General features: G+C 43.3%; 1 protein-coding gene across 4 annotated transcripts in view; it reads left to right on the top strand.

The window, feature by feature from the left end:
* Ets98B (DNA-binding protein Ets98B) overlaps nucleotides 1–24,890 on the top strand; it is a 104,185-nt gene that overhangs the window by 48,875 nt on the left and 30,420 nt on the right. The window contains exon 1 of one of the 4 annotated variants that reach the window (XM_033476394.2): nucleotides 10,532–11,323. The exons of 2 other annotated variants lie outside the window; for them this stretch is intronic. In XM_033476394.2, the coding sequence (XP_033332285.2) occupies nucleotides 11,291–11,323 (33 nt within the window). In that variant the 5' untranslated portion in view covers nucleotides 10,532–11,290. Of the gene's footprint in view, nucleotides 1–10,531; nucleotides 11,374–24,890 lie in introns of those variants that run through there. One more of the 4 variants, XM_033476395.2, reaches the window with a different exon arrangement.

Raw genomic sequence — 24,890 nt, 5'->3', positions numbered from 1 at the left:
TGAAAATTATCGTGGCACGCGGTAGAACAATTTGTAGTGCTGCCTCAGAGCCATCACTCGATTGCAAAAGGTTAACACTAAACTAGACTGCGTATTTTATGCATATATGGCAAACGTTGATATGCGAAATATAAAGTAGTGAAAAGATTGAATGAAATTAAGAATGTTGATGTATCAACTTCAATTTATCAAAATTATCTCAGGAATAACAAAAATTGCACTTCGCCTGCTATTTCCGGCAATTGACGCAGACGTTTCTGATTTTGCAGAAAAATATGCAGCGTATATTAAACCTGTCGAGCTCTAAACGTGATTAAAGTGCATTGCTTTATAACGATAAAAGGACTGTATATTTATGTAAACCTACCGCCATTTTTATTACAATGCATGCTCGAGTAAAGAAATTGATTGAATCGTTTCTTAAGGAAGAGTCTTCACGGTTTCAACAATTAGAAAATCAAAAATATGTGACCGGTCGTTTGGACGGCGACAGTACGTTTGGTGTTAAGCGGTGCAGGTTTCGCGCTCATTATTAATCCTTTCGTAAATCGTGTTCGCTTTTCGCAAATCAAACTCACTGATTTCTAATTATTTTGATCAGATCTTTCGTTCGCAAAAAGGGGAATTTAATTTGCGAAAAGATGAATAAAACCTGCGATAAGGTTACTTTGATTCGGCAAAAAGTTAATACGATCTGCGAGATTATGTAAACGTTGTTTCTTGAGTATAATATCGTTGTAAAAAAAAAGACACACGCAATATTCGTAAATCGATAACATTGGCGAAATCGTTACAGCCAGAATAGTGTACATATTGTTGCAACTGCATTGTTCGTTCTCCTCGTTGCAATCTCCTCGGTTTGATCGTTCGAGTCGTTAGGTCGTTTGTTTCGCCATTTTCGATCGTTGTCTTTATCGGCGTTTTTATTCGGACACTTGCGAGCTCCCAATTAAATCGGCAAAAGCTACGGCAGGGGATAAACAAGAGACGGAAAAAGTGGTCCGCATGATCGATGCGAGCCTGCTAAAAGAACGAACGAAGTTTTCGAAACGGTCGCTTTGAAGTTCCAGCGGCATCCTGTTACTTGACAAAACATATAATTCCGGTGACGCGTCGCGACCGTTCGTTTGCTTAATTTCTAGCACACCGAGAGCGGCTCATGGGTTATTCCTGTTGGCGGAATTATGCAGCTCGTAATGCCGTCGAATCTCCGTTCCGAATCGATCGTCGGTGTTCAAAAGGTAAAAAATATTCGACAAACTCCTGCGCAACCCGTGATCACCGCGCGTGTAATAAATGCTCGGTCGCGCCTCGAGCTGCCAAACAAGAGGCGAACACGATCTTATCGTCGAATCGAAGGAACAAGATCGCGTCACGCGTACGCGAATAAAGTGCTGGTACTCGTAATAACACGGAGACCTTGTCGAACCGCGCGTTTTCCTTGTTCCGCGACACAGCCTCGCGCCGAACATCTCTATCCTCCCGTTAAAGTCTCCGCAAATTACGCACCAACCCGTGAATCACCTTCGCCGCTGAAACCGCCTCAGCCTCGGTTCTCTTTCTATCCGAACATCGAAGCAAACGCGTGGACGATGAATCTTACTACGAACATTGAACCGAATATTGAAAGAGCACGAGATCGAACTCTCGTCTGCGGTTCGCAGAGGAGAAGCAAAAACGCGGCTGCGAGATGTTGTTTAAGCGTTTGAACACACTGTCAAACCAATTTTAACATTTTATAGATTCTCTGTTATCCAATGGGCGATCTTTCTAGAATTGCTTTGTCATCCTCTGTTTTCGAAGAATTCGAACTTCCGTAAAGACGTCCAATCTTTGACAAAAATAAGATATTAGCGGTGCCTAGGAGCATGGAATGATATAAATGTCGATACCGACGTATTCGGGAATCTCTTCTCCACGTTCCGAGACCAATTAGAGCTTCCTAACGTTTCTAGTTTGCACGCGATGTCTGATTTTTGTTCAAAATCGGACACCTACGTTCGAATTTTTCGAAAACTGCACGGCAATTTCGTTTCCGGGCTCGTGCCTGGTAAGCGGCGCTGTACAAGGGTCGCCCATTGGATGCTAGAAAATCTGGAAGAACTTAAAATTTGTTGGACAGTGCATTAAACGCGTTTTAATTGCCGCAGGCCGCGAGAAGTCCAGCAGTCCCGAGGCGAGGCGAGGCGAGGCGAAGGCTGGTCGTTATGGTTTGCCTCGGTGAAAAATGCCGGAGGATCGTTTGCGATCTCAAGTTCAGCCGGAGAGCGGTCCAGGTGTTCGTACCGGCAACGGCACGGGAACAGGTCGAATTTATAACGTCGACGGGGTTATGCTGTGGAAACGGTTCGCTCTCCTAGGACAAGGGGCCCGCGATCCTCTCCTCGGGGCCTTATAAAACGCTTAATAACGCGGCCTCGGGGTCCAGTCCGTTGACGGCGCGGCGGACAAAGGCCGACCTGCCGTAACTTCTACGCGGTGATGCACCGACGGCATTACCGAGCCACGTTATGCCCCCATTATGCGGTATTATGTTACTATTTACGCTATCGCGGCTCCCTATTTATTTGTCTCGCCTCGCTCTCCGCGTTTGCCCCCTTCGTCTTCCTCCCGACACCCGATCCCCGAATCTCCCATTTTCCACTTTTCCTCGTTTCCTCTGTCCGAGAGCCCGTTCGGCCCTTGGAACCGGTCGCAGAGGCCAGGCGTCCCTTCGTAACGGTATCGAATCCGCGATGGACCCTGCTCCCCCGCCCATTCGAATCGCTTAGAAACCCTTGTTCCGCTTCCTACGGACAATTTCGACTCGCGCGTTCGCCCCCTGACAGAGAAACGGCCGTAAACGTCCGTGCAATGTCGTGCATGCCCAGGCGAACGAGCTACAAAGTGATCGTAAGACGTAAGCGTCGAGAGATTTATTTCAACGATCATTAAAAACGAATGCTGGTTAACCACGTTCCGTATCCGACAAATGCTATAAAAAAAAGCATCGATATCGGACGGTCGATGTTAATCGCGAGAAGATTTCAGCGCGTAATACGCATTCAAAGCGTTTTCGTTAAAACATCGAATTACAAATTCTGTTCCGTTCTTCCCTCTCCCGCCAAATTTCTTTTATTAAAATTGTTCAAGTCGCGAGGGAGATGATTAAATGTAACGACGAAAAATCTAAATAAACTCGGTGTTGTCATCTATATGAAACAGCACAGTTTCAAATGTTTTTGGTGCTCGGTAGGCTCAGTGTTGATTAGTCGAGAATAATGCGTCGACATCTTGAATTATCTGTCATCTTTCTCCCATCCATTGAATAGGTCGGGGTCCCTAATAAGACTCTATTCAATATCACTTCTGCTCGTTTTTTCTCATAAATACCTAAAGTTCGCTGTCTCGACGTCCAGAGGTAATAAATAAACCTCCGTAATTTTTCCTTTTTTTGTGATTTTGCAACTGATGGATAACTTCCCGACCATACTAGTCAAGACAACTGGTTTCTGATATTTGATCTTACAATTCTTGATCTGGTAAAAATGTTTTATTCTTTATTCAAGCATATATGTTATAATCGATATCGTAATTTGGATAGGTCCCATTTTGCCATTGTTGTAAAACGATACGCACTAATCGCTTTTCGGATTCGGTAGTTCTAGCGTGAAGCGAACGTCGCACTTTCCCGTTCCGTTTCCCGTTAAAAATCAAACACGTATCCATTTTTCCACGAACGCGTTCGTACCTCGCGCACGACGAGATTTATTATTGATAAGGGACGCTCGAACAGCACTCGCGCGATGCGCGCGATAAATGGCCTTTCTAAATAGGGTTAACACGATTTTAATTAATCCTGTGTTTGCAAGGAACGGAAGGTCGCGGTGATTAGGCTCAGCCGTGTGTTCAAGGGTCAGACATCGGCCAGCTAAAGAAACGTCCGGCGTTCGAGCCCGTCGAAAGACAAGCGTGAGAATAAGGAACTCCGCTAGACTCTGTTTCGTTTATGTTCTCTCATTAATGTCCGCCGAGGCGTCATGCGTCGTTTGGCTGTGGCTGCCTATCGTTCCAGGTGCGGGTGCCGTCTTCTTCTCTTATCTCGCATCTGTAACTCGTCGTGTGTGCTTTTCCATCTTCGTTTCTCGTTCTTCGTTTTTCCAGTGTTTATACTTCCCGGTTTACTCATAGGTTGGGTAACGTGTTCGAACCCCATCTATGTTCGTAATTAATAAATCGTAATGATAATTAATAAATCGTCACTATACCGCGTGTTACACTTTTACCTTTCTCATCCTAAAACCTGCATAATTTCATATTTTTATGTTTCGTAATTTTATAACTAATGGCTAGCTTCCCATTCAATAAACAAATGAATAAATAAATAAACGTCGCGCAGCCGTACTGGCCACGCTCGCGTCACGTCGTCGACAGACAGCGAAATTGTGCACGGTTTAATTAGACCTGGCTTCGTTAAACGTTTCCGTTCGATGGAAATGCTCGTCGATCGGTGACTAATGAAAGAAAATTTGCAGGCGCGTTCGATCATTGCTCGATTCTTCTACTTGCGGGAAATGTCTCATTTCCTAGAGGACGAAAACAGAATAAAGAATATCACGGAAGATAACGCAAGATCCATAGCAGCAATAGTTCAATATTTTAATTGGTTGGCAATGCTATGTGCCAACGGTGAAAATGCGTAAAAATACGCGAAAACAAACATTTGCACAAGTCGAAACGCATCAGCAAGTTGTCGACGCTGTTGCGATTAAGGTTCGCGAATTCTGTGATGCGGTGAATTTTTTTGTCTTTCATAACGGCATACATATTCTGCGCCGCTTGGGTTTTCATTTTCTTTAAAGTCGTACGCCTCGAAGTGTTAACTTTTTAGGCACGACGCGCCACTATAGTGGCTTTCGCGGATGTCATCTTTCAGAACGACACACCACTACAGTGGCTTTCGCGGATGTCATCTCTCTGGACGACGCGCCACTATAGTGGCTTGCTCTAGTAGCTCACTCGCTCATCGTTTGAATCAAATAATCGTCTTCATATGCATTGTTTCACACTTCTTTTGTCTTCACATCGATTTACAACAGTCTACAGGGTGTCCCAAAAATGTCTCGCAAACCGGAAATGAGAAGTTTCTGGGATCATTTGAGGTAACTTTTTCCTTAGCGAAAATGCAACCCGTGGCTTTGTTTACGAATTATTAACGAAAAACACTGACCAATGAGAGGCGAGCTCGCCTAGCGCTAGGTGGCCGAGCTAATCGGCGGAACTGGGATTCGACCGCTCGACCGCTGGCGCCGTTGTCTCGGCCGCCTCGCGCCAGCTGAGCTGGGATTCGCGCTTGACCGCTGGCGCCGTTGGCTCACGCGAGCTTAGCTGCCGCGAGGCGACCGAACCAACGAGCAGTCGAAATCCAGTTTCGCTCATCCGCTCGGCCGCCTTGCGCTAGCATATCTCACCTCTCATTGGTCACTGTTTTTCGTTAATAACTCGTTAACGGTGCCTCGGAGAAAATTTTTGTAAAGGAAAAAGTTGCTTCAAATGGCCTGAGGAACCCGCCACTTTCGGATTGCGAGACATTTTTGGGACACCTCTTGTATATACAGTATCAGACTCTGTACAGTACACATCAGACTCTGCCGTCCATAGAAATAGCCTCGCGCAGAATTCAGCCGTACCCAAAAGGTTAACGTTCTGCACTCGAAGCCATTTTAACTGTGAATAATTTTTCTCACCTATGAAATTGAGTCTTGCGACTCATAAGCAATGGTTACGCTTTTAACAATTTTTTAAATCTAAACTTTGATAACAAAAAAATGACGTTGGAACGTGACATAACAATTTCGGAGATGTCATCACACGAGTGCAAACGGTTAATAGGCTTTCGTTAAATATTAGTGTTAAAATTGCGTTTCCAAAGGTATGGTCTATCTTTGAATATCTGCGCTGAATACGTCCTGAGATCAGAACAAAATGTTGAATCAAAGAACGCGAAAATTTCGCAAATCGCGGGTGGACAGAAAATTTAGTCGACCGTTTCTTTCTCGCCGATCCGAAATTAATTTGGCTTCGATAACGAGCTCCGATCGGCTGACCGGCCATTATTGTTCGGCCCTCTCCCGTCGCGATTGCATTCCTTATCGAGCAGAGAGAGAGAGGCGCGAGAGGGCGAGGAGAGCCGCTCTCGCGCCCGCGCACGTGTTTAGTCAACGTTATTGCCATTCGGGATCTTTCGATATTTTAGCATGCCGGGTTTCCATATAGCAACGCCGATGCTCCGGCGCGGCTTACTCGCGGCACTCTACACTCTACGCGCATAAGTTATGCACATTATCGTTATGCGCCAGTTCGAGCATAATTTCTGCTCCGAAGCGGCTCGCATACGCGCGCCAACGCGATGCGGCATACATAGAAACTCTGATTTCAATTTCTTTTCCTCGCCTGTTGCTTCCACCCCTCTTCTCCCCGTGCTCTTCAACCTCTTTCCATGGTGCAACGCCAACCAGAACGTTCCCTCGGAACCGCGTTTCTCTTCTTGTTTGCGCCGCCCCGACGCTATATCATTCTACTTAAATTATAATCGTACTACTCGAATTATTCCGCGACGCAAACGGGGAATCGAACGTTGATTCATCCGGACATTTACTTCGTATACGAAACATTCCGATCGTTTCTGGCTACATTCTGGTACTCGTCCGATCGTTTCTCATTACTTTAACCTTCGCAAAGCGGTGGCGAGGTCAATTTTGACCCGGAGTATTCGCGTCGTTGATTACCCAATTTTCTGCAATTAAATAAAATAATTTGCTGTTACATTTGGAACAAAAGAAAGGATAACGAGACTGGAAGAAACGTCTACGGAAATATGTTTTGTAAAATTGCTGAACAGAGCTTGCAATTGTTATAAACATTGTCAATATTACAGTTGTGAAAATTATCCGCAGCCCACGGGTTTATCATTACTTTAATGACTGGACTGCGGATTTTATGCATTTGTTGAATAGTGACAAGATCAAAAGAAACTACGAATGTTGTTATGTTAATTACTGCTTGCCAAAATTATTTAAGACAGAAACGAGATTGCACTTGGCTCCTACGTCTTGCAATTGATGCAGACAATTTTATATTTTGCATAGAAATCCGCTGTCTATTAATGTCCAACTATAGGCACTCCCCCCCTCCCCCCTCCCTCTTTCTCTCTCACTCTCGCTCTCTGTTACGATCAGGTCTTCGAAGGTGTGAAGTCGTTTCGAAAATAGCATCGATCCGTCGAACTCGCAGAGTCATCGATATATCGATAGCGTTCTGGTAATATCGATAAACGCTTATGGGAATATTCTTCCGTAGGTTTCCGAGCGTTTGGTGGTTTCGAGGCAGTTTTAATATCGCATTGCATGGACGTGCACGCGTACCGTTAGTCTTCGTCCCGATACGAGTTATTCAAATATGTGCCAGATTTCCAGCCGAGAGATACGCATCCTGGGCACGACGCGCACGCTATTTTCGCGTTCTTCTTCTTTCTCGCGATCTTCATCGCCGGGTAGCCGCCGATCTTAAAATTCCAACGAATCCGTGGTACTGTTGCTTCGCGTTTAGTTCGATCTTATCCTTCGATTACGAGTAACGTCGATTCGAACGCGAACGTTATCATCGCGGCAATAAAATTTCGTTGATCGATGGTCGACCGGTTTTGTTATTTTAGCGTTGTTTCAAGGTTTCAAGTTACAGTATAATTCTACTATATATTATATTGTAATATATAGTATACTATATGTGTACTATAATATATGGTATATAATGTATACTATAATATACATATATATAGTATACGATATGGAATACTATGTATGTATACTATATGGTATACTATATATATATATAGTATACTATATGGTATACTATGTATACTATAATATAGTATCGTACAATATATGTACTGTAATATATAGCATAATATATAGTATACATATATAGCACAATATATAGTATACTATAAATATACTGTAATATATAGCATACTCTGTATACTATAATATATAGTATAACATAAGGTCGTTGAATTCAAATATACGTTTGAGTCATAATATATGAAACATTGAGGTGATCAGCATTATTTTCTATAAGAAGAAAATTGTTCCTCCTGCAAGTTTTTATATTCTAATTATCTCGTACAAAACAAGTTTCGTTTGAACAACTTTTAACAATTTTCCTGATAATACTATAATTTAAATTGTATGTACATATATATATATGATATATGTGCATCTATACGATAGATGCGTTTTTGTGCGCACTATCTGTTCCCCCGCTTTACTTGTTATCCATAAATTTCCTAAATCCCATTGTTTGCACCTTTAAAGAAGAATTCGGGCAGGTATCACTGATTGATCCACCCCTGGATTCTAAGTTATCCGCACGTTAATACGCACAACAATGCGCATGTTGTTAATAATCCCAATAGTGGTTTCATAGCTTAATAAAAAAAGGAAGAAACTTTACTTGCTTTACTTGTTATCCATAAGTTTCCGAAATCTCATTGTTTGCACCTTTAAAGAAGAATTCGGGAAGGTATCACTGATTGGTCCACCCCTGGATTCTAAGTTATCCGCACGTTAGTACGCACAGCAATTAGCAGCGCATGCTGCTAATAATCCCAATAGCGGTTTCATAGCTTAATAAAAAAAAAAAGAAGAAAAATATGAAAGTTGCAAAATTGGCTTTTGGCCATGAATCGTTGCTCGGCCATAGCCGCTGTACGTCGGATGGTAACTATTATAAGGTCGCCGAGGTCCGAGCGCCACAGATCGCATTCGATCGATAATAGAGACGTATCGAAAGCTTCGATCGTAATTGAGTTTGCACGGTATCCTTGGAGCAATTGAAAATAATCGAGGCAACGTCTGTGCAATTATCAAAAGACGAAGAATCCTCGTCCTTGCTTATAACATGTAAGGAAGAGGAAGAGGCTAGAGAGCCTCGCCGAGTCTACCAGGAATGCGAAACAGTGTAGCATATTCTCACGACGACAAAACTACTTTAATAATGGCTGCATAAAACATGCCTAGCCGGGAAGATAATAATCTACGGAAACCGAACAATTCAACGAGAATATATTGCAAACTAATTTACAATTACCATCGACGGGATTGCAAGGTAATTAATCGGCGACATCGTAAGGACTTCGAGATCCGATGCGGCGGAAAAGCGAGGCGGAAGGCGAATCATCGAAAAACGAGCCGTTGGGTACGTTGACCCTTTGTTTCGATTCGCCTGTACCCGACAGCGTCGAGATTCCATCCAAATGGATTTGTATCTACAGTTATATGTACTTCCATTAATATTCGGGCACCTCTTAAAACGCAATAGCTTTCTTCAAACTGGTCTAAACGATTTGAATACTTTTTAGATGATAGAGAGGCTAGTGTAATAGACAACGACGAAAACAAGATGAAAGAACTCTCTCTTTTTAACATTTTTTAGCCGAGCCTATAACGAAAATTTGAAAAAAGAAAATGCGTTTTGTAGATCTTGGTGAGTTACATGCGGACTGAAAATTTCATCGTAATCGACTGACCTTGTTGTGAGTTATAAAGAATTCAAAATCGCAGTTTTATCCCGATTTTTGACACTATCGACCAATAAATGTGAGAAATTTGCAGTTTCAAGAATCTTTTAACGCTCGTAAATTGACTTTGCGTTAACATCGATTTGCCTCTAAATTTTCCTAAGCAATTGCAAAATTAAAGAATAAAGCACTCTAGTTATAGTCTAGCAGACTATCATGTATAAAAAAAATTCAAGTCGTTTAGTCCAGTTCTAAAAAGGCTATCGCGTTTTAAAAGCTGTCCGAATATTAATGAGAGAGTCACGGTGTATGTATATTCAATTATAATAGTATCGTTAGAATTATCGTTTCTTCCCAACGCACATAATCGAATCGAATTGCGCGCCGCGGTAATTTATGCTCGCGGTTACGCGACTCCTCCGGAAAAACAACTTTGTAATAGATGATCTCCCGTTGTTCGTCGCTTCCCTACTCCCGCAATCGAGATTCCAATCGACCTTTTCCGTGCATCGTTCGAATCCTCGATTATCCGACTTATCTCTTATCGCCTCCTATTATTAATATCATACGACCATCTTCCGCATGATTCTCGGAAAAAAGAAAAACAGATTACATTGACATCGACCGCGGCTCGTTCCTCTCCCGCTTAAACGATTCGCCGAAAGAAATTGCAACCGTGTGGCGATAACCGACGAAACTGTCTGGCTAATTGCGATTAATCGATTCCATCCGGCAATTAAATTCGCCTCGAACGGCGACCGTCGCGCATCGATATTCCACATTATTTTTCGGCTCTGTTGCGCGTCACCACTCTCTCAATTTCATAATAATAATAATACTAATTTTATTTATCAACGGGATGAACTTTTTATTACAGAGAGAGAGAGAGAGAGTAATAATATGGTAGCACTCATGCAAGGACAGACGAAATACGAAAATAAGAAAAAAAATTTTCAATTTTTCAATTTCCTCCAAGGTTACCAACAAAATTTTTGCAAATTTCTGCAACATTTCTGCGAACTTCCAGAATTCCGATTATTCTCCAATCGATCGATTTGCAATACCACTCTAATTTCACGCCGTAGAAGATATTTCTTTCCTAATCCAGCAGGACTCAAATTTGTCGACCTCGAAGAAGCAGCTAGAACAATGCGCGACATAGAATTGATACGCGTAACAATATTGGATGAACACTCTATCAATTGCAGCAGCGGTTCGAATTCGTTCCTCCCGTTACGATTAGCCCCCGGGACACAATCGTCATTTTCGAATCGCGATTCGTTTAGTTCCACTTGTTCTGGCAACGGTAATCCTTCGACCGTTTCCTCTTCGGCGAATACCTCGCGCGACGCACGATTAATCACTGTCCCGCGATGTGTAAATCGTTAAACAAATTCGCAGCGCACGGCCGGCTAATTGCAATTACATAATAAACGTTGGCCGCGTGATTACATACCGACTGATTACCGAAAGGAAATCGATCGATCGATCGAACGACCGTTGCATTATGTATCGCGCAATTTAGCTGGATCGCCGGGTGTTCCGCGAAGCGGAATCATCCGTGGAATCCGAAACGAAACCGTCCCCGCAAGATCGCCGTCGCGTGTTACCGTTACTCCTCGCGCGTGTAATCGATTCGAGGATAGGACAATGGGGAAATGAACAAAATCTGGATCGTCGCCGGTGTCTCTAGTGCGATCGACGTCGGCAGAAATTCGACCGACAGCGACGACGATGCTGTTCAAGGCCCGTCCGACATCAACGATGGTAATTATCTCGGCGAGAAGCATGCTGATCGGCGCAGAATGCCGTGACAGGTAACGGTACAGTCTTGCGACATTCGAGTTTATTAATACCACGTCGCGTATTTCGCTCGTTCATGGAAGTGTATCGAACAGGATTCCCGAATATAAACTTGTCTATCGTTTCGACGCATTGTTCGTCGAAAACCCGTCTTCAGACTCGAACCGTTTCACAGCGCCGTCGTGCAATGGACGAAAAGCGAAAAACGATTTCATTATCGATTAAAGAAGAACTTAGTCCGCGCGATTGGAAATCGATGATACAGCAGGAAAGGCCTATCGTGTTGTGCGTTGCCTATTAATTAATCCTATCCTATTAATTACCCGAATCTAGAAAATAGCACGTCGATTACCTTCGCGTGGGAGTTATAGGGTCGAGGTTCTGTTTTTTATTGCTTGAACTAAAGAAGTATTTTTCGGTCTTGGTTCATTTGATTGGCAACGGATTTCACTGTTACAGGTAGCTGTATTTTAAAGCTGTTGTCTCGATACATAAACTTTCTGATCGTTAACACATTAAAGGCGGGGGATCTTGACGAAAGTATGCTAGGTAACGCGGCGACCGCCCCGCCTCGTTTTTCGTCCTAGAGCGGGCGATATTTTGTGTAATCATAAAAAATTTAGACTTAAGAAAGTTTATTTAAACTCTTAAAACTAAAAGAAATATTTAAAAAGAACTAAACACTAATTACAAAAAATGTTTTAAAGTACATATTTATGAGAAGTCGAGATAAATCGTAGTACTACGACTCCCGCCTTTAATGTGTTAAGAAAAACTTCATATCTGCGAGGATCAAAATTTTACTTCAACAGACGTTTTAAAAAATATGTAGAAAAATTAATCGAAATCTGTTGTTGCATTTTGTTCGTTTAACTTAATGGTTCGTGAAAATACAGTTCTCTTCTGCTGATGATTTTATTCGAGAAATCAATTTTTTTAGCAGTCGTAGAAATCGAGAATTCTAAAATTCCCGAAATATGGATATCTTTGGAACAACAAAATAAAGTCTGCCGACATCTCAGTCAAGAAAACATGTTTCGAAAAGATCAAAAACTCCGGATACGGGCACTGAAGCCGTCATTACGATTGAATCAGAAAATTATCCGATTTACCATTTCCCGTCAATTTTGAGACTGATGATGAAACACAATATGTATTCAGATGTGTCTGAGTAAGCTATCGAGTTGTCTTTCTGTATTCCATATTTTCTTGTTGTTTATATTTAATTGTTTCGTACGTTGTTTCTCATATACTAATGCGACGACTTTCCAACAAATTGTTATAAAATATAGTTTAATTAGCTTAATACAGTTTAATATAGTTTATTGCAAACTACCTATTAGAAGTTTTATTTTTATATTATTTTTTGCTTTACGTACTATACTACTTAATGAAAATTACACGAAAAAAGGAATCAAAGAAAACTTTTCAATCTGCACATTCCCAGGCACTCCCGCGAGATTAATGAAAAAATATTTCGCGCTAAACTTGCTCAGTACAGGGCAGGCAATAAATTAGTTAACAAAAATCTGCGCAAAAGTTTGTATTCGATAAATATTAAAGGTGAGTAGAATCTTTCTTATGAAATTATATAACATTTTACGCAAAAATCAACGCATCTTGGTATTCTCTTTGAAAAATTATTAACGCATTTAGGTTGAAAATCGATTAGTTCAGAAGTTATGATTTTTATCCCGAACGGCTTTTGGTATCGTTTCTCGTCGAAACGAGAGTTTCGCGGCAAATCGATTGTCGTAGGGTTGAGAAGCCGGCGCCATCTTGGCGAATCGCCAAAAAATATCTAATCCGCGCGCCGTTCGCGGGAAACCGGGTTTCTGGAGTAATACGACAATTTCGAACGCGCTCGACGCACTCAGCGCACTCAGCGCGCACTCGGCGGACCATGATTCATGGGCATGGGCAGCCCGTTGATGGCTGACATCGGTTCACCGTGTTTAGCATAACCGGAATTAATTACACGGGAACACCGTCGCGCGTCACGAGCGCCGATTAATCGGCCGAGGTCGGAATAAATAAATTTCTGGAGAATTTTTCGAATGTTTAATTAGGGTGGGAAACTGCAGCGCCGAACGGTAGTCCTTAGATAATACGTCGATAATCGTCGTCCCACCGCGCCGGTTCCAACGTGTCGCCGCGCGCCGCCGGTGTGTTAATTAAATTTTTTAGGATGCTGCAGCCTCTCGCTGTCGGAAGTACGATTACTGAAACGCCGCATCGGTTAAAAAATGATGGCACTCGAAAGTGCTCGCAGATTCCAAGCTGATCCGAGTTTGCTCGTCGGCGTGAACATTAAATTATGCAAATAATTTTCGTTTATACCACGGCCAGGTAGCCATTTGCTTGTTGCGGGCGGCTCAAGGTTGCTAAATAACGAGATGATAGCTTAATTGTTTATAACTTCATTACGACGCGACGGCCGAACGATACGTTAATGGCATCCTTCGCGTTCGATACGCGCGAACGGTGGTTTTGTAGTAACTGTAATCTTTTACGAGCACCTTTTCTTTCTCGTTACGAGCCGCTGCCATTGGTTTCTTATTGGAAACGCTTCGCGCGGACTCCCTTTAGCCGCGTAACAGTTTTCGAAGCGATTTCGCACATTGATTGCCGTATCGTTCGTATGCGCACGACTGCTTTATATGGCTTCTAAAAATTAATTTTTCTGCTAATTTATTCGGTGAATCAAAGACCGGTGTATCGATTGTTCTAAAATAAAATACAAATAAATTAAAACATAAATTACTTTAATGTAAAATACAAAAAAATTAAAACATAAATTATTTTAATGTAAAATGCAAATAAATTAAAATATCAATTACTTTAACGTTGTCTTTAAGGAACTTTTAAGGCTGTCGTGTTGACGGTCGAAGTATCGATCGTAATTCATTAAACATAAACGCAATGTTTTCATATTTTTATACTTCGTGTGAAATATAAAATATATATTCGCACAATTGTCCGTGCTAAAAGAATTATATATATGCAGGGTGTCCCAAAGATGTCTCGCAATCCGGAAATTGGGGTTCCTGAGGACATTTGAAATAACTTTTTCCTTAGTGAAAATGCAATCCGCGGTTTTGTTTATGAGTTATTAATGAAAAACAGTGACCAATCAGAGGCGAGATCAGCTGGCGCGAGACGGCCGAGCCAATGAGTGGAACTGGACTGCTATTGAGCTGTAGTAATTTCAACGAACTCGGATACAATCTCGAAGCATTTTTCAATAGCAGCAATGCGAATTTTCAAGGCGACGCGTATCGAATATATATCGATATTCAAGCGAATCACGGCTGATCGCGGATTTTGTGCGAACATAAAACAACTTCGATGTCGCAAACAGAGAGGAGAAATATACAGGGTGTTCCAAAAATGTCTCGCAATCTGGAAATGGCGGGTTCCTCAGATCATTTGAAGCAGCTTCTTCCTTTACAAAAATTTTCTGCGAGGCATCGTTAACGAGTTATTAACGAAAAACAGTGACCAATAAAAATCGAGTACGGCAGACGCGAGGCGGCCCAGCCAACCAGTGCGTGAAACCCAGTTCCGCTCATTGGCTCGGTCGCCTCGTGCCAGCTGAGCTGGGATTCGACCGCCTCGACCGCTGGCGCCGTTGGCTCGGCCGACTCACGTCAGCTGAGCTGGGATTCGACCGCTCGACCGCTGGCGCCGTTGGCTCGGCCACCTCGCGGCAGCTGATCTCGCCTCTCATTGATCATTTTTCGTTAATAACTCGTTAACGGTGCCTCGGAGAAAATTTTTGTAAAGGAAAAAGTTGCTTCAAATGGTCTGAGGAACCCGTTACTTTCGGATTGCGAGACATTTCTGGGACACCCTGTATAATTAGAATACAATCGCGAATATACATACGAGTGAGTTAGAATCACAGTGGCGCGACATTTGCCTCATTGTGTGAAATATGGAGAGTTATTATTTAGTAACATGTGCATTCTTTTTTTTTTAACCGACGAAATTTATTCTTAAGATAACTTAGAGTTCAGTTAATTCATGGTGACTTCATAATTTATTTCACTCTTTTTTTTTAACACTTTGGCATGTTTAAATTATGATTTTAAGAGTCAACATTGCATCCACACACGTGTCAACATCGTTGAAAATGTCACTTACGCCGCTATGATTCTAACCCATTCGTGTGTGTACGTGTACGCGATATAGGCAACGAACTGATCGTGGATCTTACATAAACAATTATATAACAGATACAAAAATAGACCGAGGTAATGGTTTTATCGGTGTCGAGTGTGGAATATGTAACAGGCAATTAAATGGCCGTCGACGCGACGATTAATCGGGGGCGACTCGCTCGAACAAAAGCGGTGGAAAAAATGAAAACAATGACTTAACGTTTATAATAATGTTGGGTCTTAATACCGCTATCGTGCGGCCCCGGCACGCGGCCGGAACGAGAAGAAATTCGACGGGCATTGTCAGCCGTGGACAAAGCGGCGTTGCATGAGGTCACCTTCCTTTCCAATTTGGTTACGTCATGACGGATTAAGGATCATCCGAGGTATGGCCCTGCGAACCGTAGAATCGCTGCCCTTGACCTTGCCTGTTGGTTCCCTTGACGGGTCGCTGAACTTGTCGTGATCTACTCTCCGCGAGCGTGAGTCCGTCTTTTAGACGCGAGAGGCTCTGCCCTCCTCGAAAATGCTTCGCAGTCTTCCGTGAACCGAGAAATGTCGATAAAACCGATGAAATTTACGGATTTCAATGTGCAAAAAATATCGAATCATAGAGAAGGCCAAGCAGATATCGCCTTCGTTGGTATCGGCATATGATACACGACAAAATAATCGGCGTACAAAGTTCGTTCCACATTAAGACCCTGGGTTAGGTCATTATGAAATCCTGACCACGATAATATCGTCGCTGCTATCCGCCAGTAGAATTCTTGTTTATTTCTCCAATTGTAAGTCGATCTTGTTTACTCGCCTGCCGAGATATCGCGAGAGTATTACATGGATACGTAGATTTTTCTGCGCGGCTTCCCAGCGAGTTAATGAATCATCGTGAAATGGTGATTCATAAACAGCAGGACTTATCGGGACTTTCACGAGTCGTACGCGGAGCCGAATCGCGGACATTCCGATAATTATGTAACGCGATAATGGCGGCGTTCCAGGCTCTGTTGCGAAATTCATTTCCCTTTTAATTCGAACCTCCCGCTCCCGTTCTATCGTTCTCCATCGCCTCGATCTCGGAACTAGGGTAGATGAGTCAATTACTGTGCCCTGTTGGCAGCCTTTAGGAGTTTCCGCAGCTGAACGCAACTTCAGCAATTTAAATGACATTTCTCAAGGACTTGAACGTCTCTGAATAGCGTGTTTGAGTCACTGTTCTGTCTCCCTGAATACTGTGCTTCAATTATCGTGCAGTCCCCCCGAATACTTTTATACTTCAAAATTTAATAGTCTCAACGTACTTTCATAAATGTTATATTCTACAAACAAAATTTAATATAATAATTAGACCGCGAATTTTGTGCGTTTCTGATAAAAATGGATAGGTGAAATCTGGGACAACGAAAGTGTTAAAACAATTTGAGGGCATGTATCTATTATCTTCGACTCTCCGAAATTAAGGAAAGGAAAAAAGAAATTTCTGTTTTTACTCGCGTTTGTTGCAATTAATGAAGAATAATTTTTATTTTGCAAAAACATCTGCAATCTAATAACAATAAGTCATTTAAAAGTTTACATTAGAGACGACTGCTTCAACAAAATTTCGTATTTACATTTCTCATCTTTCAAGATCTGACAGGGACGATTTGAGATTTGAGGTTGTTTAAATGAAAATGAACAAAAGCCGCATGTAATCGGCTAGCCGACAGTAACTGGCTCCACTGCCCTTATCAGCTCGATTACTTTTTTGCGGCCAACCAGATCGGTTGTTCTCCTCGAGATTGAGACATACGAAAGTTCGATAAATTAACGGAGACGCTCGCGGATTTCCTTTCAAGGCCGCCGCGACGAACTTCTTCCCTCGATCGCATTTGCTTTTTATCACGGGTTTGTCCAATTAAGCGGACCGTTTCGCGAACTCCCAATAATAGAAACACGGACAACGTTTCTATACCTGCAGCTATACCTAGAGATGAGGAATTGCATCGACGTCCCCTTCCTTTTTTCTTTTTTTTTTCGTTGCCGACTGATCGGAGGTCTGAAAACCGACGGCCAATTAGCAGCCTGTATACGTATTCCGTCTATAAAGAAAAAGTGCGGCGGCGCTCGATTTATGGACGGTCGCGAGCTATTCGAATCACATTTTAATGTTGCCTCTCGGCGAAGACGGGGCTCCTTTCTCTGAAAAATGCGTCCATTCGCAGGAACGAACCGTTGGCGCCACTCGGGCCCGGACCGAATCTCGAATAGCGTCGCTCGGATCTCGGACACCACTACTCGTTAGCAACGGCGGCATCGCCGACGATCTTCGAATCGTAGCTTAAAATCGAATTCCAGAAGAATGCGAATAATTTCTCGTCTCTCGTAAATAAAAAAAGGCATGATGCCTCGGTCCATTCTACATATTGTTTTCGTTGTGTCTCGATTTTCATTGGCCACGCGCTGATCGGAGGAACCAATTACATTCTGAAACGCCATTAACGAGCATCGTTAGCCCGTCGGAGCAACAGATTTCAGATTCTTCGTTACAGAATTCTGGCGATCGCTGCGCAGATTAACACGTTCCGTGCCGAGCTTTTTTTACTCGAATCTTCACACTTTGATATTTTACTAAAACTTGATGTATTACGTGCAATTATTAATTCTCGTACACATAACAACGTAACAAAAACTTATCAACGCCCATTCTTGCGGTGGAAATTGATTCTTCGGTTCTAAATTTCTTGTAAACAATTTGTTCAGTTCACTAAGTAAACATGCAAGCGTGTACCATCGATGGTACACGTGGCACGGAACGTGTTAAAGATGCTTTAGCGGGCAACTGCCGGACATATCTAATTATGCGACCGTGTTCTCTCGTGAAAATACTGCGGTGTGTACGTGCATACCCGTGTGCATAGACGCTGATAGAACTATTGGGTTGGCAACTAAGTAATTGCCGATTTGTTCAATGAAATACAAAATTTTTTTTTCCTTCGAACGAAGTTTAATCTGTAATGTATTTTCCATTTTGTTCGATGACCTTTTGCCATCTCTCTGACAACTTGAAAATTCCACGCACGTAGAAAGTCTGATACTTTTCGGCCAAAAACTGAGTTAAGTGAGATTTTACAGCGTCGTCATCGTTAAAAGTTTTACCACGAAGGGAGTTTTCCAGGGATCGAAATACGTGGTAATCCGATGGCGCGAGATCAGGGCTATATGGTGGGTGTAACATCAATTCCCAAGCAATATCCATCAATTTTTGCCGAGTGGACAAAGACGTGTGCGGCCTAGCATTGTCCTGCTGGAAAATGACACCTTTACGATCGACCAATTCTGGTCGCTTTTCCTTGACCGCTGCATTCAATTTGTCCAGTTGCTAACATTCACGGATAATAAAAAATAACATAATAATAATAATAATAATAATAATTTTATAATATAATATTTACGGATATCATAAAAATGGGAGTGAGAGACATCTATAACTGAAATCGACAATTACTTAGTTGCCAACCCAATAGTTTCAGTGGCCGATAGTTTTATCGTTGAACGATAGACTCCATGGTTCACGCACTCGTCGATCGTTAGGAAATGTCGTAGATCGTTCCTCTTGGTCCGATTCCATAAATAATACGTAATTCCATTTTTTTCCCGCGCACTCGAGAAAGTACTGTCCCAGTTTCCACGAGCGGCCGGTTATAGCGGAACAACGAAAAATGTGCCGATTCTTCGGAAACGATGAGGTCGATCCGCGCGTGTCGTGACTTCAGTGGAATTCCATGGTTAATGCACGAAAGGAGAGAATGCAGCTGCACCGTTGCGTTGGTTGGTCGGCGACGCGGCTCGGCGCGGCGCGGCGTGACGTCAATGACTGGTCCTTAGGAAAGGCCAAGGAGATAGCAGGAAACCAAGGAAGTCGTAAAAACTTGTCGCGGGCTCGATTTCTGACGTGCAACCCGAAACCAAATCCCCACGAAGCAAACATCCTGCAGGTTTGCCAATTAATTGCTAAATATACGTGTCGACAACAATTGGCCCGTCATCGTTCGATTATTTTCACTTTTCTGGCTAACAGCTTCCACAATCATCGGAAATTGGACAATTAAAATGTTTCTACGCCGATCGCAAGGTACTCGAGTCGACCAGTTCATTTTTTTTTCTTCGGTCATTTTAACGCTGCAACTAGCGGACGGGACGAAATCATGCGATTCCGATTTCTATTTTAACGATCGCTGATGTCGTAAATATATTTTTCGGAAATACACTTATCGATAACCTTTTTCATTGCAGCACGCGCAATGATCAAGATCGCTCGTAGACGAAGTAAACGCAATTTCGTCGTCGTGACAATTTTGTTCAAAAGCGCATGAAATCTGCAGTCCAGTAATTATAATAATTGCTCTCACATCGTTCCTCAGCTTGGAAACAAAAATAGTCTTGTGCTTTACTACGGGCTTTCAAGTTCCAGATGTTTCTAACGGTGTTAACCTAAATGACGTATGCTAAACCGTGCTAGGAAAAAAATATGGAAACAAAACAAAGGTCCAAATTCTTTTCCAAGAAGAATAGCTAGCAATTGCAAGCTTTTCCAGCTACCCGAAACCGACCAATTCTTAGATCTACGATAATCTTCGACGATCAGAGATTTCAGGATACCGGAAACGACGTGTCTTCCTGGATCGAGAAGGGGGTTGAAGGGGGGACTATAACACCCCGTTCTTTCTGGAGCTATTCAGGGAAGCCCGGCTCGGAATTCCATCGTCCATAGATCCCATCGGCATAGATGGAAACATTCTCTTTCTTCGCGGGACCTTTCGCGTTAGGCTAAGAGAAGTCGAGGGAATAAGCGGTTCTCTTTTGTGTGCCTCTGTTCCTTCCCCGTATCTCTTCTCCTAGGGTTTTATCTCTCCTTGTTGGTTGGCCGCGAGTCTCGCGGCGCAGACCGTAGACACGGAGCCACGGAGCCACGGTGCAAGTGGTGTGCAACCAGCTGTTGGTGGGTGGGGATACGGGTTGCATTGTGTCTCTAACGTGGGCATATCCAGCGAGGAGGCAGCGTAACCGTGCAAATCCGCGGGCTCCGTCGACGGGCTCCGTGGACGAGCACGGGCTCGGGCTTGGGCACGGGCACGGGCACGGGTTCTACGGGTATGGGTATAATCGTTTATTTCGCGTCGACCTTTGCAGGGCACTACGTCAAAATGTCAGACGCGACCCCGCCTGAGAGCGTAGGGAAGATGCACTGGGAACGTTGTAATGGGCTTACAAAGCGTAACAAACTGATGCGAGGTCAAACACACGACGGGCAATAAACACACGGAAAGATAAATGGGCCCTTAAGGTGCACCGTGCTCGCGAGCACCACCACCGCCATCGCCATCGCCATCGCCATCGCCATTGCCATCGCCATCACCATCACCGCCACGATAGCCCCTTTCGTCTTTCCTTCTTCGTTTTAAGTACTCCGTTTTAAGTTCTGTGTTTTAAGTTCTTCGTTTGAAGTTCTTCATGCGTAGTTCTTCGTTCGAAGTTCTTAGTTTTAAGTTCCTTGTTTTAAGTTCTCCGTTCGAAGTTCTCCATTTTAAGTTCTTCATGTGAAGTTCGTCGATCGAAGTTCTCCATTTTAAGTTCTTCGTTTTAAGTTCTTTGTTTTAAGTTCCTTATCTTAAGTTCTTCATATGAAGTTCTTCCTTTTAAGTTTTTTGTTTAAAGTTCTTCGTATGAAATTCTTTGTTTTAATTTCTTCCTTTTAAGTTCTTTGTTTTAAGTTCTTCGTTCGAAATTCTCCATTTTAAGTTCTCCATGTGAAGTTCTTCGTTTTAAGTTTTTTGGCCGAAGTTCCTCGTATGAAATTCTTCATTTTAAGTTGTTCGTTTTAAGTTCTCCGTTCGAAGTTCTCCATTTTAAGCTCTCCATATGAAGTTCTTCGTTTTAAGTTTTTTCTTCGAAGTTCTTTGATTTAAGTTTTTTCGTTTTAAGTTCTTTGTTGTTTTGTGTTCATCGCGCGTTTTAAGTTCTCCATGTTAAGTTCTTCATATGGAGTTCTTCGATTTAAGTTCTTCACATGAAGTTCTTCGTTTGAAGTTCTTCGTCCTCTGTCCTTCGTCCTCCGTAGGACGCGCGAAGTGTTTCGTTTCGCATCCCCTCCCTTTTCATCTGGAGCGAAGATAATAGCGAAGTCGTTAGCGATTATTTACAAGGAAATTCCGGAGCGATATTTATTATCGGCGGGCCCCATCTCGCGAGGCCGGCATTTTCGCGGCGCGTATCGCCGGGCCTCTATCGGGCCCTTTTGACCTCGGCCTCGATGGACGGGGGTGAAGTTTTAATTACCGATCTCCGTCGCCTTGCAAGCTTTCTTTGATTTAACCGAGACGGGCCGGAATGCTCGACGTTATGCGAATCGGAGGCCGTGCAATAACCCGAAGACCCTTCCTCTTGAAACCCGAGACCGCTGCAATTTCACCCCGACTACAATGCCCTGATTCTTCTACTTCGCAGCCGAATCCTGGATGTGAGATAGAGTCCCGATTTTACATCCTTTATATTCTTACGCTCCGCTTGAACCAGGTCGCACGAAACGATTTTTTGCACTCGAATGCCCTCTGTTATAAAAGTGAAACAAAAATCCGGCAGGATTTCGACTGTATAACAACGAAGAACAAATATTTATTTAGATCTTCGTTGGAAAACTTTATTCGATTACGCTGTGTACAAAATGCATTATCACATTTCGTAAACTTCTATTTCTACAAATTGTTTTATATAAAACTAGAACGATAGGGCAAAGTTTCTTTTTTTAGTGTTAAAACCTCCTATGAGACTTAGGAATACGATGCGCGTACTCTTTTTCTATTCGTAAAGAGAGAAAAGTTCGTAGCTCAAAGTAACCTCTGCAGAAGTAATGTGATGGCTACTTCCGACGCTGGCCAGCAGATGGACGCCTTTCCCGCAGTTACCTGATCCGTCATCGATTTGTGTATATACTGTCCTTAGCCGTCCGTATTGTAGTAGTTAACAGGTTTTACTACAGAATGTCCCATAAATGTGTTAACACTAATAAAGGGGTGATTGCTGAGGTTATTTGAAGTGACTTTTCCCTCAGCGAAAATGCAATCCGCGGCTTTGTTTACGAGTTATCGACAAAAAACAGTGACCAATGAGATGCGAGTTTGGCTGGCGCTAGGCGGCCGAGCCAACGAGCGAACGTAGCCCAGTTCCGCTGATTGGCTCGGCGGTCTCGCGCCAGCTGAGCTGGGATTCGACCGCTTGACCGCTGGCGCCGTAGACTCGGCCGACTCACGCCTGCTGAGCTGGGATTCGACCGCTCGACCGCTGGCGCCGTAGACTCGGCCGACTCACGCCTGCTGAGCTGGGATTCGACCGCTGGCGCCGTAGACTCGGCCGACTCACGCCTGCTGAGCTGGGATTCGACCGCTGGCGCCGTAGACTCGGCCGACTCACGCCTGCTGAGCTGGGATTCGACCGCTCGACCGCTGGCGCCGTTGGCCCGGCCGCCTCGCGCCGGCTCAGCTGGGATTCGACCGCTCGACCATTGATCACAGTTTTTCGTTAATAACTCGTAAACAAAGCCGCGGATTGCATTTTCGCTAAGGAAAAAGTTGCTTCAAATAACCTCAGGAATCACCTCTTTCCGGGTGTTAACATAATTATGGGGCACCCTGTATGTTCTATGTGAATTTTCAGTCTTTAGGATCCTTATAGGGCTAACGAGAGTGGTAAAAACATAAATCTTATGTAGAAAACAACACCATAATCCTTCCGATATCCCCGCGTCTAAGGCAGGGCCCGTTAGTTAGCCTTCCTGATGAGTCCTCCAACGGGATCTGGCCGAAACGTTCTTTTCTTTTCCTTCAGTCTTTCCAGCGTTCACGGCGCCGCCAAAGTAAAATAAAAATACATGTGCCATAAACGCATACTTAACAATTTACGAATTGGTTCTCCATGTGTTTTGAAACGAAGTTCGTTCGTCTCTGTTAGAATGATTAGAATGATTTCAGTTTTCACACGAGGCAAGTGGCCCGTTCAAGCGCGTCCGACAAAGGCCGACAGTTTCTATTAATTCGCCGAAGATCTATTGCAAATTCAGTGGAAATAGGGATGTGGTAATAAATAATCTTCACTCGTTTGTGGTACGAAATATGCACAGCCGTAATCATCCCCGTTACTTTAGGCACGTATAGACGACGGCGTTGCCATAAATCGCGGATTCTCGACGAGATCCATAGGCTGCGTAGAATTGTTGAAAAAAAACTCGCGGACGATGGAATTTGCAAACGTTTCCAAACAAAGAATTGGTCGCGACGCTCTCGCACAGATATCGGACGTTTGACGAAACGATATCGCAGCCGCGCCGCCGCCCAGGGTTCGCGAGTTTCGAAGATGGGGCCCGAGATCGCTCGGAGCCATAAGCGACTTACGGAGCGTAACCAACTGACGCGAGTTTAAGCGCGGGACGGGCAATAAACACGCGGAAAGATAAATGGTCCGTTGGGTCCACCGAGGCGCTCTCGGGGAAAGTGTATCGTTTCTACTAGATCTTTCGGCTCGCACGGTCCCGGAGTAAATTGTGCAGTTTTATCGGGCTGCTGCAGTTATAAATACCGATGAGGCACGAAACCCGATCTCCTTCGACTTTTCATCTTTAAATCCGTAACGGTAAAACTACGATTTAACCTCCGCTTTGACGTTTCGGAAATAGGTTGCAATCCAGCCGGTTCTTCCGTCGCTGCTTCGCTTTTCGAATTTCGACCGATTCCGATCCACGGAAATCATTATTTCAACCGCGTTTTATCATTTTACGGAAACTCAATTTCTACTCTATAATGCGCTAAAAATTTGGCCAACACCGTTTGGGATTTTAACTCAACGCATTACTGTCCGGATGACTAAAAATGATCATTTTCTTGACTGCTCGTGAAATGCCGGATGACTAAGAACGGTCATTTTCTTGATTGTCTCCAGTAAACACAATAAACGAATTAGAACTGCTTACATCTCCGAACATTGTAATGTACTTTTTTACAGAGGTGCATGCCTTATATTTTCAAATGAAGCAACATATCTTATAATCTAATTCAACTGTCTGATATTTTATAAGTTATCAATTTTTGTAAAATCATGCGACAACCTTAAAATATGTGGGCTACACGCGCAAGTTTTCGAACGAACAGTCCGGACCGTGTCGTGTTAACAAACAAAAAAGAAATATATTTGTTGGTCGACCGAGGACTGTTCCCATTCTGCGGCCGTTTCCGTCGGGTTTTCCAAAGCGGCCGCACTCGAACGTTCTTCGAGCAAGTTAATCTCCGGCGATTTGTCTCCTGCGACGAGAAACACATGGCGATGGTGATCGCCGAAAA

This window comes from Megalopta genalis, chromosome 6, assembly GCF_051020955.1.
Source record: "Megalopta genalis isolate 19385.01 chromosome 6, iyMegGena1_principal, whole genome shotgun sequence".
Lineage (NCBI taxonomy): Eukaryota > Metazoa > Arthropoda > Insecta > Hymenoptera > Halictidae > Megalopta > Megalopta genalis.
Note: the sequence above shows the minus strand (reverse complement) of the source record. Positions and strands in the feature narration are given on the sequence as shown.